We start from the raw sequence: 18577 nt of genomic DNA, 5'->3' as shown, positions 1-18577 counted from the left end.
CCAAACCAAACTATCGATGCCCTAAAATGATTTAATAGAAGCAAAAATATAATATCAATCCTCTCCCAGCATAGTACCAATCCGATCATAGTCTCAATGACTATTAATAACAAACTCGCAAATTCTCTCTTCCAGCATCTCTTCGCTAACTTCTAATTTAGCAAAGTCCACAAGTTTATGAATACCTAGAATTTATTGGTCAGTCCAAAAATTAATCTCAGTACATAATCCGACCCTCCATATGAGATTATTCTAAAAATTCTTCTAAATTATTTGGATGCCTTGCTTTAACAACACGAAAAGTAGCCTCATGACATCCATAATGATTTCAAAGAACTTTAACCCAAAGATCTCCTTTATTATGGACAAATGTTCGATCTAATTCATCAAATTTGCATTATTAAGAACTCACACAGGTCTAAAGCCGAAACCTCTTTGCGCCTTAGGCGAATAAAAGGTTTTCCACTTAAAAAGATGAGGCTTTCTAACCAAATCAACTCCTCCAAACAAAATTGCGACATATGCTATCAATTCGATTACAAATACTCAAAGGCAGCTTCATAGTTTGCATTATATAAGATAGGATAGTTGATAGAGTCAATTGAACAAGACTCACTCTACCTACCAAAGAAACATTACGGGCTTTTTAAGAGTTAAGACATTTTGATATTCTGTCAAAAATGAAATGATACATTCAAATATATCATGATTATAAAATTAATTCATAATTTTATATTTATCTTTTTAATAATTTTTTTATTCTCATTTATTTTTCTAAATCCAAATAAATTTAAATTTGACACATCTCTTTATTAAATATATTTAAATATATCATGATTATAAAATTAATTTATATTTTTTATGTTTCTCATTTTTATTCATTTTTTTAAAATTTTATTTAATTATTTGTAATCCAAAAAACACCATATAAAAAGACAAAGTATGAAAATTAAAACAAATATAAAAATAAAAACAACAAATAAAGATATAATTTTATATAATTCTAATATAAAAAATTTACAATTTTTTTAAAAATAAATGAATTCAAATTTTTAAATAATAAATTATATTTTAATTTATATTATATTTTAGTTAAATAATTATATAAAATTATATATTAATGATTAAATAAATATTTTGTAAAATATTTTAAATATAAAACCATTTAAATTTAATATTAATTTATATATTATTTAATTAATATCTAAATAATATAATATTTATTAAAATATATTATATAATATAATTAATTAATAAATTTAAAAGATCAACATTTTTAATAAAATCTAATAAGCTTTTAACCAATAAAAAAATATATAATTTTATATTATTAAATATAATCTCATATTATTAAAAATACTAATAAAAATTAATTAACGATTATAAATCAAAAAATCTGTTGGCACTTAATACTAACTGTAATTAATTTACCACTCCGAGAGGTCACCACTCTAGTTCAAAGAAAAAGAAAATCATATCTAGTATATATATCATTGTTGAAAAAGGGTTAGAGTTTCCATTAATTAGGTAAAGCCAAAACATGAAGATGGAAGTTACATACTGATTCTGGAATATCTTGTACGCAAACATGGTTACCAAACATAACAATCATAGTAGGTAGTTAGTTACGTAGCTTCTTTCTTTGCACGGCAAAACACAAGGTCCCTACCATCTCCTTCATGGACCATGAAACACCATCTCAAATCAATAGCTGAACATGGAAAACGTGTCTTCAACCAGAACCAGGGAATCATTCATCTTGGCAAACTTGGCCAAGTTGAAGACGCTGTCACTGTCTTCGAAACCATGCCCCACAAGAACCTAGTAACTTACAATTCCATGGTTTCGGTCTTTGCTAAAAATGGTAGGATCAATGATGCCCGCAAACTGTTTGATAAAATGCCCCATAGAAACCTGGTTTCTTGGAACACCATGATTGCTGGGTATGTTCACAACAACATGGTTGAAGAAGCTGCTCACTTGTTTGACACAATGCCTCGCAGAGATAACTTCTCATGGGCTTTGATGATAACTTGCTATTCACGTAAGGGGATGCTCCATAAGGCTAGGGAACTCTTTGATTTGGTTCCTGATAAGTTGGACACTGCGTGTTGGAATGCCATGATTGCTGGTTATGCAAAGAGGGGTCACTTCCGTGAGGCCGAGGAAGTGTTTGAGCGGACACCGGTAAAGGATTTGGTTTCTTACAACTCAATGTTAGCCGGGTATACCCAGAATGGTAAAATGCATCAAGCATTGCAGTTTTTTGAGAGGATGGCCAACAAGAACGCAGTTTCATGGAACTTGATGATTGCTGGGTTTGTTAACTGTGGTGATCCTAGTTCTGCTTGGCAGTTGTTTGAAAAGATTCCAAATCCTAGTGCTGTTTCTTGGGTTACGATGTTGTGTGGATTTGCAAGACACGGTAAGATTATGGAGGCTAGGAAGCTTTTTGATAGTATGCCTGGTAAAAACGTGGTCTCGTGGAATGCAATGATTGCAGCCTATGTCCAAGACTTGCAAATTGGTGAAGCTGTAAAGCTGTTCAAGGAAATGCCAGATAAAGATTCTGTGTCATGGACTACAATAATTAATGGGTACATTAGAGTTGGTAAGCTTAATGAGGCAAGGAAAATTTATAATCAGATGCCTTGCAAGGACACGGCAGCACAAACTGCTTTGTTGTCCGGATTAATACAGAATGGAAGAATAGATGAGGCTGGTCAAATGTTCAGTCGAATTCATGTTCGCGATGCTGTTTGTTGGAACAGCATGATTTCAGGCTATTCACAGAGTGGAAGAATGGAAGAAGCTTACAACCTATTTAGACAAATGCCCATCAAGAATGCAGTTTCGTGGAATACCATGATTTCCGGGTATGCTCAGGCAGGGAAGATGGATCGAGCAGCAGAGATCTTTCATTCCATGGAAGCAAGGAATATAGTTTCATGGAATTCTCTTATTGCAGGTTTTCTACAAAATAGCTTATACTTGGACGCTCTTAAGAGTTTTGTTATCATGGGACAGGAAGAACAGAAACCAGATCAATCAACTTTTGCATGTGCTTTAAGCGCGTGTGCGAATCTTGCAGCATTGCAATTAGGCAAGCAGCTCCATGAATACATTTTGAAGAGTGGTTATGTAAATGATATCTTTGTTAGTAATGCCTTGATTGCCATGTATGCAAAATGTGGAAGGGTACAGAAGGCAGAACAGGTGTTCAGAGATATCTGGCGCGCTGACCTTATCTCTTGGAATTCCCTCATTTCGGGTTATGCTTTGAATGGATTAGCAAATGAGGCGTTTAAGGCCTTCCAGCAGATGTTATCAGAGGGGATTGCTCCAGATGAGTTTACCTTTATGGGTATGTTATCAACATGCAGTCATGCCGGTTTAGCTCTGAAGGGTTTGGCTTTGTTTAAATGCATGGTTGAAGAATTTAGCATTGAACCCTTGGCTGAACATTACAGCTGCCTAGTTGATTTGCTTGGCCGTGTTGGTAGGTTTGAGGAAGCCTTCAATGTAGTGAGGGGTATGAAGGTGAAAGCAAATGCTGGACTATGGGGTTCGCTTCTTGCGGCTTCTCGAGCACATAAAAACCTTGAACTCGGTAGAGTAGCAGCCAAGATGCTTTTGGAACTCGAACCTGCTAATGCCTCCAACTATGTTACTTTGTCAAACATGCTTGCAGAGGCAGGAAGATGGAAAGAGGTTGAGAGGCTAAGGGTGCTCATGAGGGAGAAACAAGCTACGAAACTTCCCGGATGCAGCTGGATTGAAATACAAAATCAAATACAATCTTTCATCTCCGACGATCCCTCAAAGTCGAGAGCTGAAAATATTCCGTTTATATTGAATAGTTTAACTGAACACATTAGGGACAAATGTATATCTGATATGAATCAATCATTGGAATTTTATGATTGGAGATACCAAAGTGTTAGCCTGCCAAGAGGTTAATTAAAGTAGCAAAAAACCTTTTTGAATGAAATTAGAGAGAGAATTTCTAATTAGAGAGATACCAAATGTCCAAATGTCATGTGTTAATGCCATGTCTCTTTGAGAAGAAAATGATGCCGCAAATTTTGGTTCTGTGGCAGAAAAGTTGAAGCATACCAGAAAATGAATGAACACCCTGCAAGGTGATATATTCACTAGAATGGTTCTCTTCAGCCATACTTTCTTCATGTATTCACCTTTTTCCATTTTTGTGATTTATGAGAATACTAAATACTTATCTACCATGAAAAAGATATATGTAGCTTCAGTAAAACTAGTCTCACATAATCTCAGGTGTGAACAATACATAATTGATACTTGATGCATTTATGTTTTTAACTTGTTATCAATTAGATGAAATACTTTTCCACTGGACTATTGGAAATGATATAGACATAAAAAAGTGTGTTAACTGGATGTCCAAGATGGTACAAGTACACAAAATATTTTACCATCCAACTTGAAATGTGTTCCTCTATCAGTGATATGTCACACACATGCTATATTGTATGCATCATGCAAACTGAGTTCTGCAGGAATTCAGGATAAAGATGCTGCTAGCTATGCTCTATTTTGGAATGTCCAAAATTTACTGTTCTCTTTCAAATTTCTAACCACTTGTTCTCTGTTATGTAAATCAACTATCATTGAGACAAAACCTTCAAACTAGATGCTACTCTCTTAATTCTCATGACCATTCCTGAGTTTGAACTCAAATACGACTTAACGAGAGACTTACAAATCCTCCATCTATGTCAAGTTTCTGCTGCAAATTCATTAAGTTTTAAATGTAACAACAACAACAACAACAACAAAGCCTTGTCCCACTAAGTGGGGTCAGCTACATGAATCAAACGACGCCATTGTGCTCTGTCATGTATCATGTCTACAGAGAGACCGTTTACATGTAGATCTCGTTTGACCACCTCATGGATAGTCTTCTTAGGTCTTCCTCTGCCTTTCGCCCTTTGTCCATCTTCCATCTCATCCACCCTCCTGACTGCATGTTCTATCGGTCTTCTTCTCACATGTCCAACCCCTGAGACGATTCAACCATCTTTTCCACAATGGGTGCTACTCCAATTCTCTCCCTTATATCTTCATTCCTTATTTTATCCAATCGCGTATGACCACTCATCCATCTCAACATCTTCATCTCTGCCACACTCAGCTTATGTTCGTGCTCCCCTTTAGCCGCCCAACACTCCTTACCATACAGCATAGCCGGTCTTATAGCGGTGCGATAGAATTTACCTTTAAGTTTTAAAGCCACTTTTTGTCGCATATAAAACCAGATGCACTCCGCCATTTTGACCAACCTGCTTGGATCCTATGATTTATATCCTGTTCAATCTCTCCATTATCCTGTATGATGCACCCAAGATACTTAAAACTTTTAACTTTTTCTAGGATGTTTTCTCTCCAATCTTCACCTCTATCTATTTGGGGTTTTCCCTTCTCAGACTGAACTTACATTCCATATATTCCGTCTTGCTACGGCTTATGCGCAGACCATACACTTCTAAAGCTTCTCTCCATAACTCCAACTTCTTATTTAGGTCTTCCCTTGACTCTCCCATAAGGACGATATCATCGGCAAAAGCATGCACCATGGCACAGGCTCTTGGATGTGCTCTGTGAGTACTTCCAGGACTAATGTGAAAAGGTATGGGCTTAAGGATGATCCCTGGTGTAATCCTATACCAATAGGGAATTCTCCGTCACACCACCTTGAGTCTTCATACTAGTTGTGGCCCCATCATACATGTCTTTAATTGCCCGAATATGCGATCCTTACTCTCCTCTTTTCTAAAACCTTCCATAAGACCTCCCTTGGTACCCTATCATATGCTTTTTCCAAATCAATAAACACCATATGTAGGTCCCTTTTACTACGATACCTCTCCATCATCCTTCTTAATAGGTATATCGCTTCAGTGGTAGATCTTCCTGGCATAAATCCAAATTGATTCTCTGTTACTTGTCTCTTTTCTCAACCTCCGTTCTATCACTCTTCCCATAACTTCATAGTATGACTCATAAGCTTAATCCCTCTATAGTTTTCGTAACTTTGTATATCCCCTTTATTCTTGTAGATAGGTACCAAGGTGCTCTTTTCTCCACTCATCAGGCATCTTCTTTGACCTTAAAATCTCATTAAAAAGCTTGGTTAACTAGTTGATGCCTTTTCTCCAAGACCTTTCCAAACCTCAATCGGGATATTATCAGGTCCTACTGTCCTGCCATTTTTCATCTGCTTTAAAGCCTCTTTTACCTCGAAGTCTCGAATCCTTCGATAGTAGTCAAAGTTTTGATCTTCTTCCCTTGTGCATAATCGACCAAGACTCGGAAGAGTCTTCTGTCCCTCATTAAATAACTCGTAGAAGTAACTCTTCCACCTTTCATTAATCTTCCCTCTTGGGCCAACACCTCTCCATCCTTATCCTTTATGCACTTACCTGATCCAAATCTCTCGTTCTTCTTTCCCGACTCTTTGCGATTCTATATATACCTTTTTCTCCTTCTTTTGTGCCAAAGATTGGTAGAGACCCTCATGCTCTTGTTTTGCTTCACTTACAGCCACTTTTGTCTCTTTCTTAGCCGCCTTATATTTTTCCCAATTATCTGCATTGCGGCATAAAGACCACTCTTTAAAACATTCCCTTTTATCTTTATCTTTTCTTGTATACTCGCATTCCACACCAGGACTCCTTGTCTCTTGGTCCTATTCCTTTAGATTCACCAAAACTTTCTTTGCTGTTCTTCTAAACTTCTGCCATCTCCTTCCACATCTCTTCCGCGCTTCCGTTTCCATCCCACTTGCCTCTTCTCTACCCGTTTAGGAAGTTTTCTTTGTTCTCACCTTTCATCTGCCACCCGTCCTTGGGTTCTTCGTAATGTCTTTTCTCAACTTTTGCTCAACGCGAAAATCCATGCCGAGCACCCTATGTTGTATTGTCAAACTCTCTCCCGGAATAATTTTACAGTTAATGCAAAATTTTTGGTCGACTCTCTCAACAAGAAGAAGTCGATTTGAGAGCTTGTCATGCCACTCTTATAGGTTATAAGATGTTCGTCTCTCTTTTAAAACATGTATTTGCGATAGAAGATCAAAGGTTGAAAAAAAGTCCAAAATAGTTTTACCCTCGGCATTGATCACCCGAAACCATGGCCTCCGTGAATACCCATATCTAGTCACTTCTCTCCCAACATGGCCATTTAATCTCCTCCTAAGAAAATTTATCTCCCAAAGGTATGCCTTGAACCAAACTCTCTAGATCCTCCAAAAACCTTATCTTGTGTTGTTCGTTCGAACCCACTTGCGGTGCATAGGCGCTAATCACATGGAAAGCACCTCCCTCCACCACAAGTTTGATAGAGATGATCCGATCTTCCACCCTCTTGACATCCACTACGTCCCTCTTCCACTGCTTATCCACAATTATTCCAACCCCATTCCTATTCTTCACCTTTCCTGTATACCAAAGTTTGAAGCCAGAAGTATCCAACTCCCTAGCCTTTGCACCAACCTATTTCGTTTCTTGTAGGCACATAATGTTAATCTTCCTCCTTGTCATGGTGTCCACCACCTCCATGAACTTTCCTGTTAGAGTGCCTATGTTCTATGTCCCAAATCTCAACCTTCTGTCGCTTCGACCTTTACCTTTTACTTTGTGAACTAGCTTATTTACCCTCGTCCGTTCACGAAAACGCGAGAACCCTTGCTCATTTAACTACATCCGGGCACCGATGCAGCGGCTCTTGCTTTGACACCGTACTCGAGCCATACGCGTTGCTTCCGGCAACGACCTAGCTTTAACGCAATAATGTCTTTGATTCATGTCATGGGGGTTCGGCTATATTTTTATGTTGGTTGCCGAAGACCTAACACAACCCTCCTCCTTTATCCGGGCTTGGGACCGGTTATGTACCGCAAGTATAACATAGGCGGAGTTAAGTTTTAAATGTAACAAAAGGGTCAAAATGACTCTCCCGATGTAAAACACATTTAACCAACTTGAATTGGTTTAGTAGTCAGTTTACTAGTCCGCTTAAACAAAGGTCAGGAGTTCAAATTTTGCTTTATATATGTAGCAACCTGTTGGTTAACAGCAAATTTTTAAATGAAACTCAAATTCACAGCAAATTACCTTGGTCTGTTAGGTTGTTAGGTTGAAGGATACTGTGAAAACCAAAAACAAAATCTAAAACGTGAATTTCTTTTTTCTTTTTTGGTATGAAAATGGAAGGAGTATTTAATTGAAGCATAATTGGGCTGTTAGAAATGTGGGCCTCAAAGCCAATCCAATTTATACAGCCACTGTCATAGTGACATTCAGATTGCAGAGCTTCCACCAATGAAAAGGTTCGACCAAACAGTATAAATGTGACCCAAAAAAAATATCAGACACACTATTTTCTTTCTAATGCTCATTTATATTATTTTTTCAACTAAAAATTAGAATTTTTTTTTTAATATTGGGTCAAAGTTGGTGTTACCCACCAAAATGACGAAACAGGGGAATTTAACGTCGCTATGGGAGTCGTTAAATGTTGCAAGGAAGACGTCAACGCCGTTATGTGGAAAACGTCATTGACGTTTTGATCAAAACGTCACCGACGTTTTGTTTTGCATGATCAACACGTGGCAATTACTTCTCTCTTCCCACACGATTAATGAAAATGCCAACTCTCTTCTTCCTTCATTCTTTCTTCTTCAGGCCATAGTTTTCATTATCCACTTTGTTTGAAGAAGCTGGAAGTTACCATTTACTTACCCCACATCCCCACAACAACAAAAAACGGCAGCCCCACATTCCCGCAACAAGAAAAACGGCAACAGTCAAAGATAGAAAAAGGTTAGTAATTTAACGTATTATTAGTAGTTAGTTAGGGTATTTGTTTTGAACTCAAAAAAAAAAAATAGTATAAATATTTTTAAATAGTTTTTGGTTACGTAGATGAATAAGTTAATTATTAGTTCTTGATTAGGAGTTGTAAAAAATATATATCTTTGTTATAGTTATAATTATAAAATAATATTAATTGTTAGCGTATCGTTAGTGTATATTATTCGTTGAATGTTGTATAGATTTTTTAATTTTAATTTGTTTAATTAATTTTTTTTAAAAAACAGAATTTTTATTAATTTTAGTTTGAATTTATATAATTTATGTGAAAAAAAGGAAAGGCCGCTTTAGAATTTTTGTTTAGTTTTGTTTTAATTTTTACTCAAAAAAAATTAATAATTTTAGTTTTATTTAAAATAATTGATTTCAAAACAGAATTATTTATTTAATTCGGATAAAATTTTTTTAGTGATTTAGGTTTTTAGGTTAAAATTTAACTAAAATATAGTCTTAATTATTATCTAATGAGCATGGGTTATTTTTTAAATTTTTTTATATAAATATTAGGTGTTTTAGTTTTATTAGTTTAAATTTTTAGTTATTTATATGTGTAGTGCGTGAAGTTTTTAATAATAAAATTGAATTATTATTAATTATTAATATATATATATATATATATATACCATTACGTTTTTTTATTTTATTTAATTATTGGAAAACAAAATTTTGTATTAAATTTTAGTATGTTAGTAATTTTAGACATTTTTGCAATATATATTAAAAATAATAGAAACCATATTTAGATCGGATAATTAGTAATTCTTAGGATATGTGTTTAGTAAATAGATTAAGAGTTATTATTATTATTTTTGGTAAAAAAGAAAAAAAGTATATAAGTAATTTTTTTATTTATTTTAGTGTAGCGTAAAGACAAAATGGGAAAACGTGACACCACACGTGCTGACGAGCATATATCAGAATATCTTCGACATTCTATATATGTAAGTAATTTTTGTATGTACTGTGATGCTTAATAATGAATAATTCAATTAGTAATTATAAATTATTTAAATTTTTAGTAATTATTAATTATATTTGTTACTAAACCGAGTATTAGTTTAGTAATATTGACTAGTTCTGGTTATTGACGGTTAGTTATTATTTTTGTTATCAGGGTTCAAGAAATTTGCACACTAAGACACTTACACCAAATAGCTCATATGATGCTAGGGTGGAAGAACACTCAGAGAGAGCGATTCTATCATATATCTCAGATTGGAAGGATCATGTCTCACGGTCCACTATAGACGCACTATTTTGAAAGGTAGCGGCCTGAGACGCACACATTCCATCTTCCACATGGCGAGTGCACGATTACTTTGGGGACGTTGCCATGATTTTTGGACTCCGAACTCACGCTTGCCAGTTACTGATCAACTGACCACAGCACAAGTGGTTAGAAAATGCGTGCATGACCCAATTTGTATTGCTTCTGGCCCGAACGACCATAGAGGAGCGGAGTCAAGCTAGCATGGTTCCGCACCCTAAAGCGGCGCCAACATTTGACTGACGCAGTAAGTAGGGAAATTTATGTAAAATGTCACATAATGTGTCTATTTGGAACAACTTTATTTAGTGACAAGTCTGGAATCAGTGTGCACTGGAAGTATTTACCGTTGCTTCGTGACTTTTCTCAGATTCACAAGTTTAGTTGGGGTTCAGCTTGCCTTGCACACATGTATCGATCCTTATGTCGGGCATCTAGGTATGATTGCAAGGACATTGATGGTCCTATGCCATTGCTCCTTGTATGGGCATGGTTACGAATGCCATCAATAGGACCACTGCCGATGGATACTAGCTTTCCACTTGCTCGCAGGTAAAATTTAGCTAAGATATGGATTTAGTGATTTTTACTGTAGTAACTGATATTATGAATGACTTATGATTTAATTTGATGTGGTGAGTGGTTGATGGTTGAAATGATTTATGAATTGAGGGAACCCTTAAGGGTGGTTAAGTCCAGTTTTAAGGGAGGTTATGTTCAAATTTTTATAAAAATATGAGTTATTGCAATATGCCAGGTGGAATGATTATCAATCAGCTGTCGAGCAGTATAAAAATTGGACAACTGCTGATGTCAGGAGAAGATTGGACAATCTTTCTCCGGACGGGGTATGTGTTTCCTCATTTAGATTTGATGTTAAAAATTGATTGTTAAAAATTGATTGCTCATTTATAACTTTGAGATTTAATGTGTTTTTTACAGTTTGTGTGGGATGCATACAGTCCCAATCGGATTGCGCCACATCTTATTCCATTTGAGATCAACGATGGTGCAGAGCTATGGAGTGCGACTGTGCCTTTAATATGCTTTGAGACTGTGGAGTGGCATCCCATTGATAGGGTCAGAAGACAATTTGGCTTTCATCAAGACTCGCCAGTTGAACCAATGAAACTCGGTGCGTCCCACAACATAGTGCTGACGGGACCCAAAAACAAGAACTGGGGCGTAGAACACGAAAAATGGATCTCACAGTGGTTAAACAGTCCTGCATCCGTATTGACCGGTGCACATGGTGACCATTATCAACCTTCTGAGCAGTACATGGACTGGTATGTTCGTAGTTTCGGTCATCACCTGCGTCTCTCCGAGCATGCCAATGAAAAACAACAACCACAGCAAGAGCAATCACATCAAGAAGAGCAACCAACTCAGCAACAACACCCACCACTGCAAGATCAACAACCATATTCACAGCCATATACATACCCACCATATCCATACCTACCACATCCACAAGCATATGCATACCCACCATGCGCACCATCATATTCACAACCTTTCACTTAGCCTGTTATATCATATCCACCATACTCACAGGAATATGCACAACATTTCACTCAGCCTACCATACAGCCATACACACAGCCCTCTACGATGCACGAGGAATACATACCGTCCCAGGCACCGTACTATTCGTTGACACAAATACTAGGGACATCGACACATGATGAGGAACAGTATAGGCATATTATTGATTGGGTTCAGGGTCCTGAGTCATCTTAATGGGTAGATAATTTATTCTCTACCCAGGACCCTGTACAGGTGCCGGTGCCTCAAGAGGGTCCTGGTCGATTATCTTTGGATGCGAGCCGTCCACCGCGGTCCTTTTCTGAGTACTCTATGTCGAGGAGCTCTGTTGATTCTGGTAGGAGTGTCCATAGGGGGATTGGATGTCGGCAGACTCCGACACGGATTTCTATGCCCGAAGGAGATGAGGAGATTGACAATGCGGTTGAGGAGACTAGTTTAGGGGAGCATGAAGTCGATCAGTTGGTTTAGTTCCTGATGCGGTTGATGAGGGCGTACAAGTGATGAAATGATTGACGAAGCTGGTGCAGGTAATTTGATTGTTATGCATTAAATGTGATTGATATTTATGTTTATGAGATATTATTTAGTGATATAGTAATAGTATTGTGTTAAATTATTTTTGGCTGTTGATTTAGGTTTGCTATTCACCCCTTGTTTCTTGATTAGGGTTGGTATCATATTATCGATACATTAGTATTGACCAGCGCTAATTTTTGTTATCATTCAGGTGCCCAGGATAAGGATATGACCTTAGGATTGACCCAGCTCGTAAAAGTGCCTCTAGATGGTCTCCGTCAACCATTAAAAAGAGGGTGAAGAAAGGATGTTCCAAAATGGCAAGAAACATGAAGAAAACTTTCTCTAAATGAACCATTGTACTAATATTTATTATGCATATATAGAGAGACTATTGTTTAATGATAGTGCACACTAGGGTTTAGAGAGTTGTGAACATGGTTGATGAATTGTTGAGATTGAAAGAACCCTAAAGGGTGGTTAAGTTCATTTTTAGAAGAGGTTATGTCCGAATTTTTTTAAAAATGTAAGACTTTAACTATTGAATTGTGTGAAATGTGACTTGAAAGAACCAAACTTCAACTGAATATCACCTAAACAAGTTAAATGGACAACACTAAAAAAGAGATTAAATCAATTACATGGATACAACTAAAGATAAGAGCAACTGAGTTACACGGATACAACTGAATACAAGAGTAAATAACATAAATGGGACAATAAAAAATTAGCCAACTTGACAACTACTCATTCGGAGCCGAACCACTAGCACTAGCTCCTCCACGATGCGGGCATCTACTTCGGCTGTGACTCTCACCACCACAAAGTCTACAACGCCTAGGACCACGTAAATCACGCACATCCATCTCATTTAAGAAGCGTGTTTTTTTAGGACGACCTTTGGCCACTCGCCTGAGGTGAGGATTTGGTACTAGTCGTGGTCCTTGATACACAGGCCATGTTGTTGGATTTCCTAGTGGCCTGAATCGGGTTCTGTACACCTTTCGGATCTCTGCCATTGTATATACCTCATGCACATACTGCTTCCAATCTAGGCGCTGGTTTGCACAACAGGCAAATACATGGCGACAAGGAATTCGATCGACCTGAAACTCACCACAATCGCAATGTCTTAGACGCAGATTTACTGCAAACTCTAAACCACTGGGCATCTCTCGTACTTCAAAAACTTCGTTTTGCCTATCAAATAAATTAACTTGGATATTTCCTGATGCCGTTTGATTAGACTGGATTTTCTCAGTTGCATACTCAGAGAATAAATGACCTGCACTTATACGAGCCTCAGCCTCGGCCCTCTTCCTTGTGAACAAGGCATTAAGTCTGTAAAAAGTTGCCTTGACAAGGGCTGTCACAGGAAGATTACGTGCTCCTTTCAAAACTCCGTTAATGCACTCCACTAGGTTAGTGGTCATGTGTCCCCAGCGATGTCCCTCATCATATGCCAAGGCATATTGTGATCGAGGAATATTGTCGAGCCACTGCTTGTAAGCCACACCCCTCTCACAATATCTCTCGTAACACATGTTGAATTCACGGACTGTTCTAGAATAGCCTGCCATAAGAGAACAACGGAATCCAGATAATACCATAAGTTTATTGTTAACTTTTCACCGTCGGCCACAAACTGCATAAAATGTAAATAATTTATTTACCTATGTTGACAATCAGCTTCTGCAATCCTGGCGCTTTGAACCTTCTCAAGAAGTTAGAAGCGATGTGCCTGATGCAAAACATGTGAATAGCCCTCGGATATTGCCATGCTCCATCACTACGACCTACAGCTGAGATAATGGACTCGTGTCGATCAGAGATAAGACCAACACCATCTCGATTTACTACATGCGTTCGTAGATGGCTAAGAAAAAAGTGCCAAGCATCGGCGGTCTCACCCTCGACTATGGCAAATGCAAGAGGCACGATATTCCCATTTCCATCTTGTGATACTGCAACCAAAAGAGCCCTTTTATATTTTCCATACAAGTGTGTGCCGTCTACCTGTACCAGCGGCTTGCAGCTTCTAAATGCTTTAATACAAGGATAGAAAGCCCAAAAGACTCGCGTCAAAATCCTGAGATCCTCAACCAACTCATCTCCTCGGTAAGCATATGCAGTTTCGTACTCAACAGCTGCTGATGGTTCTTTTGCAACCATTGCTTCAAACCATGTCGGCAAAGCTTCATAAGAAGCTTCCCACCCACCAAATATTTTCTCAACTGCTTTTTGTTTGGCCAACCATGCTTTGTGATAACTTATTGTATAGTTGAACTTCGACTGCACTTCAGCAATTACAGATTTCACCTTTAGAGATGGGTCGGCTTCAACCAATGATTTTATCGCTTCTGCAATTGTACCAGAGTCCAGTTTGGCATGATCTTGAGAGATAGTAGATCTGATGCACGTGTGACTACCGTCATACCTCCTTATCACCCAACAATACTGTCTTTTTATAAGACTAACTCTGATAAGCCAATCACAACTTGTTCCGTAATGTACGCATTTAGCATAAAATGTTGTCGGTTCAGATTCATACACCCTATAATCGACGCCCCTCTAAATGGTATACTCTTTAACTGCTGCAATCACAGCTTCTCTAGAATTAAACTCCATTCCAACGACGAACTCACCATCTACGACAACAGTAGGAACTGCACGAATGATAAAACAAAATAAGAATAATAATTTCTATAACTTCCGTTAGATAATAATACTAATAATAATATTTATAATAATTAGTGTTAATTATAATAACAATAACGTACCAATACTAATAATAACTCAAATAATTCTTCTAACGCATAATAACAATAATAACAATAATACTAATAATAATAAAAATAATTTCTATAATTACCGTTGCATAATAATAATAATAATAATAATAATAATAATAACTTCAGTTTCATAAAAAGACTAATAATAATTAGTAATAATAATAATAATAATAACAACGTATCAATACTAATAATAATTCAAATATTCCTAACAACAACAACAACAACAACAACAACAACAACAACAACAACAACAATAATAATAATAATAATAATAATAATAATAGTAACTTCAGTTTCATAAAAAGACTAATAATAATTAGTAATAATAATAATAATAATAACAACGTAACAATACTAATAATAATTCAAATATTCCTAACAACAACAACAACAACAACAACAATAATAATAATAATAATAATAATAATAATAATAATAAATTTACCTCTATTGACATATTCAGGAAATTCTGGAATATGCATGGCATCAAGATTTAAAGTATGCATAAACGATGGCTGTCCTGATAGATGTTGATCCACTAGTGCATTAGCAACATCTGCTACATCTCCCTCAACTGATATATCATCTTCTTCCACATCTTCAGTTGGACCAACAACTTCATAATTACCTTCAAACTCTTCATCACTTTCGGTATTATAACCCATCCAGTCTATATTAGGTTCCGGAAAATCAATATCTTCAATTTCTTCGAACTCAACATATAACTCGATGAGTGAGGCTCGTGCTCTAGTTTGATGGTAGGTCAAAAACATTCCTTGTATACTAGCTTCATCCGCCACGTGCATTACTTGAAATTGAACGAAACCACCAAATACTAACACAGGCTGCCTATATAAAATACTGGTCACTCTCTTCCGGCCTTGCTGACCTACACTCTGACAGAGTACACTCTTAAGTCCTTCATATGTTATTGAAAAAGGAACAATAATAACACATGGATTCTCACACAAAAAACTCACACCTTCATGTGTATCATACAAAATCTGACCATTGAAATATATTTTTAAACTAACATAACTCTCCATTTTATACACTTATTACATTTACCCACAACTTATTTCACTCAACATGCAGAACAACTTCAACTGCTAAAGAATGAAGAACAGCTAAAGAAGTAAGAACAAATTCAACTGCTAAAGAAGAAAGAACTCTAAGCTTTCTGGAAATTTGAAGGCAAATAACTTTGTGTTATTCATTTTCTACTCTATTCAAGATGTTTTCCGCACAACACTAGCATGCCTTATATAGCTAATTTTAAATTTTTTTATTCATACTTGTACTAAACGTCACCACCGTTTTGATCATTTTCAACGGTAAAATTTGCTTCTATACAAAACGACACCGCCGTTTTCTATTTTTAAATTAAAAAAATTTTGCCTCCTACACAAAACGGCAATGCCGTTTTCAGCTATGCTTATTTTTTTAATTATTTATTCTAACAAAACGGTAGTGCCGTTTTGATTTTATTTATTAAAAAAATTTAAATCATATACAAAACGTCTCCAATGTTTTGTATCTTCTGAAAAAAAAACCATTTCTCTCCCATAGCAGTGTTAAACTCACCCAAAAAAAAATATTAAAGAGAAACACACACCTTTTCCTAATATTTAAAAAACTCAGCCTAAAAATTATGTCCTTATTTAAAAATATTAAATTTTATAGAGAAAGTAACAGATACAAGGTGCCTTCTAGTTTGTTAGATTGCAGGATTAATTTTGCGGACATATAATTCAATAATCCAAGTAAAAGAAATTTTAAGGAGATCATAAATTCAAACTAGGATCTATCTTTTTATTTTTGGTTCAGAAAAAAAAAAAAAAAGAAGAGTTATACGTAATATTTTTTCACCTCGTATACCCTTCTATACCCTAAACTCTTCTACCTCACTTTTTCCCTTTTTTTTTTTTCTTTTTTTTTTTCCTTAGATATAGTTGCCTTCTACCTTACTTAAAGAGAAATTTTTGTATAAAGATTGAGGGAGGATGCCATTGTTATTCTTTTTTTTTTCCCTTAAAGAAAAATGGTTCAGTTACAAAAATAGAAGTGCTTTATTAAAAGCGTAAAAGGTTCAAATTCGATTATTTATTTTTGCTACCTAGTTAAAAATATATTCCGAAAATTTAAATATTTTTTTATCAAAAATAAAATTGGAGAATGCCAATGAAAGGCACATTGTTCTATTATCATCAAATCACAGCATTACTAAACTCCCAACAAATTTTATTTTTCCGTAAAATAAAAAAAACCAACAATTCAATGATTAATTCATGTTATGTTACCCTCAAAATTTCAGGCAACAGAAAACCATGATTTAGACTCTGATCATTAAAATGTTGAAGGAAAGACAACTTTTTTGGGACATGAATAAGTAAACTTCTACATTTGCTTAAACAGATTAATAGGCTAATTACTAGATTAATCCAACTTAATTATTGAACAAGAACAATTAATGTTTAGTTATGTTATTTTTTCATAGCAACTGACACTTTTTTATTAATTTATCTTTCTTTATTTATTATCACTAATTAAAGTAAATAAATTCTTTTTAAATGCACTTATTTTACTCATCTAATTACTCACTTAATGATAAATAAAGTTTGAAACTTTGAATTGACACTTCCTTATTTAATATATATAATAATTTATTTATTATATAAATTCACTTTTAACGTTGAACACTAGATGAAAAATGAGGAAAATAAGGAAAACTTGAAAAAAAAATCAAGAAAAGAATGTTGTGAAGAGAAACTATAGAGTTCACAATTAATGCAAACACAAAAATTAATATCTTTCTTACAAATAAACATATTATATGTATCTCTTCATACAATGATGTATCTACCAAAAGTTTTATAATGTATTATACATTATATTTATTTTTAACCAAAAAAATATTGTTATAGGATTTTCTACTATATATTTTTATGATTAATATGAATATAAAAGAAGAAAATACATATATACTAGAAAAACATTGAAGAACTTACTAATTTTGAGTGAGAATTGTGTGATTCATTATTCCATCAATCATTCAAGGAATTATTCCCTATTGGGACCCTCATTCACTCCCTCGAGAAGAGTTAAAAGGAAAAGTCTTAAAACTTACAAAAACCAAACCACAGTCATTCACTTCACTCAACAAACACAAACACAAACACAGTATCCATAGTTTCCTGTCCATTCAAACAGACAGACAGTCCTCTCTCTCTCTCTTTCTCTCTTTTTTCTCTTCCCTTCTTTCCCTCCCTTTTCCCTTTTATCCACTTTCTCTTTTGCTCCCTCTCTCTCTCTTTTTCCCATCATCAAGGTTTTTAAGGAGCTTATTCTTAACAAAAGTGGTTTATTCCATTATTATTTAAATTCTTTTATATAGTTCCCACAAATAACACTGACCATAAGCTTTTGATAATCCACATTCCTTTACATCTAACAATCAATAGAGAAAGATAAAGCAATCAAATCCCACTTTCATACAAAAAGCCAAAACTTCCCCTCACTAACAAGAAAGGCACAAAACC

At 35.4% G+C, this 18577-nt stretch overlaps 2 protein-coding genes across 2 annotated transcripts; one reads left to right on the top strand and one right to left on the bottom strand.

Annotated features, from left to right (window-relative positions):
• The first annotated feature begins 1528 nt into the window (after nucleotides 1–1528).
• Nucleotides 1529–4237, top strand: LOC130948238 (pentatricopeptide repeat-containing protein At4g02750-like). The gene has a single exon (XM_057876949.1). It carries the CDS (start codon nucleotides 1687–1689, stop codon nucleotides 3958–3960), a length of 2274 nt encoding a protein of 757 aa, XP_057732932.1. The 5' UTR covers nucleotides 1529–1686; the 3' UTR covers nucleotides 3961–4237.
• An 8749-nt stretch (nucleotides 4238–12986) lies between these two features.
• On the bottom strand, nucleotides 12987–15844 carry LOC130950051 (uncharacterized). Its single transcript, XM_057878615.1, has 4 exons — nucleotides 15484–15844; nucleotides 14828–14909; nucleotides 13917–14722; nucleotides 12987–13816 (listed from the first exon to the last, which is right to left on the bottom strand). Exons 1-4 carry the CDS (start codon nucleotides 15842–15844, stop codon nucleotides 12987–12989), a joined length of 2079 nt encoding a protein of 692 aa, XP_057734598.1.
• Nucleotides 15845–18577: the final 2733 nt, after the last annotated feature.

The sequence above is a fragment of the Arachis stenosperma genome, chromosome 9 (genome assembly GCF_014773155.1).
Source record: "Arachis stenosperma cultivar V10309 chromosome 9, arast.V10309.gnm1.PFL2, whole genome shotgun sequence".
Taxonomy (NCBI): domain Eukaryota; kingdom Viridiplantae; phylum Streptophyta; class Magnoliopsida; order Fabales; family Fabaceae; genus Arachis; species Arachis stenosperma.
The sequence above is the reverse complement of the archived record's forward strand: the minus strand, read 5'-3'. Positions and strand labels throughout refer to the sequence as shown.

Excerpts from the sequence above, each read along its gene's own strand:
- LOC130948238 (XM_057876949.1), top strand. The coding sequence starts at position 1,687 with ATGAAACACCATCTCAAATCAATAGCTGAACATGGAAAACGTGTCTTC.
- LOC130950051 (XM_057878615.1), bottom strand. The coding sequence starts at position 15,844 with ATGCACGTGGCGGATGAAGCTAGTATACAAGGAATGTTTTTGACCTAC. Across the intron at positions 14,910-15,483 it reads TCCTGAATATGTCAATAGAG|TTCCTACTGTTGTCGTAGAT; the intron begins GTAAATTTATTA and ends TCATTCGTGCAG. Across the intron at positions 13,817-13,916 it reads GAAGCTGATTGTCAACATAG|GCTATTCTAGAACAGTCCGT; the intron begins GTAAATAAATTA and ends CTCTTATGGCAG.